Here is a 2,342-nt window from a genome sequence, read left to right as displayed (position 1 = left end):
GCCTCTTTCCGGGAGAGTCCGATAAACGATTCACCAGCATCCGTAAGGTGCCGAGCGTGTCAGTCTGGTGCGATGGATGCTGACGCCGCCTCTGGCACGTTAGCTATTGAGGAAATGGCCCAAACCATCCAAGATGTGCGTGTTATCGCCCGCCATGTTGATTTGATGCGGCTTCTCCTGTAATGCTCAGCCTTCGCGCGTCCACGTGTAGGTGTCTTTTTTGTTTGTTTGTTTGTTTTTGTTTTTTTTTGAGACAGGATCTCACTACGTAGTTGAGACTGGCGTGGAACTCACTATGTAGCCCAGGCCGGTCTCGAACTCACAGCGATCCTACTGCCTCAGCCTCCGGAGTGCTGGGGATTACAGGCATGCGCCGCCTCGCCCGGCCTGTGTAGGTGTCTTTTTTGTCAACACTAATGACATTTCTCCTCTTTCATTTCTAATCTAATCTTTTCTCTCAACTCTAATGCCATTTCTCTCTTTTCACTTTTACTGAAAATCATGTGTCTAAAATGTAGTGAGTTAATTCCAATTTGCTGTTGAAAAGCATGGAACCACAAAACACTGTTTTCAAATGCCACTGGTTATTTGAGTACAGCTTTTAAATGTGGAGATCTGTCCAAGGTGATGGAAAACAATTGGTCTTGAGAACCTTTTCCTCAAAATCTCATGCAGAATGCACCTCTTGGGATGGTTCCAAATTTGGGGGTAGCGAGAGGCACAGAAATAGAGGCAAATCAACCAAGTATTTAATCTAGAGCATGCAGAACAGATGTTTTTGGCTGTGAGAGGGCAGAATGGGTAGGGCACCAATACACTTCATGGGGAAACCACAGAGTTCGGTTGTTCAAAGAAAAGCCCAGTATTGAGGAAACCGAGAGGCTGACAGCCAGTATGTGACGGAGGAGATCCCTTTAGCTCTCCACTGCCTAATTCTTTTTGTTTTGTTTTGTTTTGTTTTGAATAGGGATTCCTTATCATTCCTTATAAGGAATGATGTTCAAGCATGTGATTTTGCAACAATTAGAATTTCCTATATAATTTTTCTTACCGTATTCCTTCAAGTGTTGGATATGACTCTTCAGACAACCAAGATACCTTGTAAGATAGTAACTGCACCAAAATGTACAGTTTAATATTATTTGGGATGATTCATTATTCTTTTTGTTTGCAGTACTAGGGGTTGAATCCAAAACCTCATACTTGCCATTGGGCTACATTCCCAGCCTTCTTAATTTTATTTTGAGACAAGAACTTGTCCAGTTACTCAGACTGGGCTTAAACTTGTAGTCCTCCTGCCTCAGCCTCTTATGTAGCTGCGATTATAAGTGTGCCACCAGACCTGCTTTGGGATGCTATTCTTCTAATATATTTTTTTCTTCCCTTTATCTGCAGAATTTCCCACGTCCTACTTTGCAATGTAACCCAGAGGGTGTCATTCTGGTTTGTGGTTACTGACCCTTCGAAAAATCATACCCTCCCTGCTGATGAAATACAGAGGGCCATCAGGTAATCACCCTTCAGTGTACCCTCTACTGCTCAGGTAGCTTGCTGATTAACTCAACTGTTTTTATAGATACTGAACTTCTTCTCCCTCTAGTCACACATAATTTATTGATGAAGATGTTAAAAACCTCACTTTGTATCTATTAGGCATCAGTGTATACCAGTGGTTCTCATCCAGTGGCAATTTTGCCTTCAAGCAGACAATTGGCAATGTCTAGGTGCATTTTCCTTGTCAGAACTTGGGGAATGTGCCACCAGCCATCAAGTGGCTAAACTAAGCTAAGAATGTCGCTAAAGAAATTGCTATGCATACGACACAAAGAATTATTTGACCCCCAAGTGTCTATTGTGCTGTGGTTGAGAAACTCTGGTTTAAAAATTAGCTAAGAATGTTTATGATTGTCTTCTTCGGGCGAGAACCTTTGTATAGCACTACTGTATGATGGATTCATCACGTGGACTCTGGAGCAGCCACGTGTAGCTTCTTAAGTTTAGATTTGCCTTTTGCTATTTGAATACAGACAAGTTATTACCCTCTTTGCCTTCTTCTCATCATCCGTGAAATATAATTATGGTTTCCTTCCCTCAGGGGTACTGAGATTCAAAGAGTTAATCAGTTTTGAGCAGTTAGTCACACTTTTGAATTTTATTAGAAAACCAAGAAACATATTCTAATTTTTTGCTTCTACGAAGACTAACCTAGCTGGGTGTGATGGTACATGCTTGTAATCCCAGCACTTGGGAGGCTGAGGCAGGAGGATCATTGTGAGTTCAAGACCAGCCTGGGCTACATAGTGAGTTTCAGGTCAGTCTCAACTACATAGTGAGACCCCATC

At 42.2% G+C, this 2,342-nt stretch overlaps 1 protein-coding gene across 1 annotated transcript in view; it reads left to right on the top strand.

The window, feature by feature from the left end:
- Positions 1 to 72: 72 nt before the first annotated feature.
- Cltrn (collectrin, amino acid transport regulator) overlaps positions 73 to 2,342 on the top strand; it is a 19,308-nt gene continuing 17,038 nt past the window's right edge. The window contains exons 1-2 of the mRNA XM_019204272.1: positions 73 to 179; positions 1,291 to 1,509. Coding sequence (XP_019059817.1) covers positions 73 to 179; positions 1,291 to 1,509 — 326 coding nt within the window. The remainder of the gene's footprint in view (positions 180 to 1,290; positions 1,510 to 2,342) is intronic.

The sequence above is a fragment of the Fukomys damarensis genome, unplaced genomic scaffold (assembly GCF_012274545.1).
Source record: "Fukomys damarensis isolate Sample0158 unplaced genomic scaffold, DMR_v1.0_HiC HiC_scaffold_39, whole genome shotgun sequence".
Taxonomy (NCBI): Eukaryota; Metazoa; Chordata; class Mammalia; order Rodentia; family Bathyergidae; genus Fukomys; species Fukomys damarensis.
The sequence above is the reverse complement of the archived record's forward strand: the minus strand, read 5'-3'. Positions and strand labels throughout refer to the sequence as shown.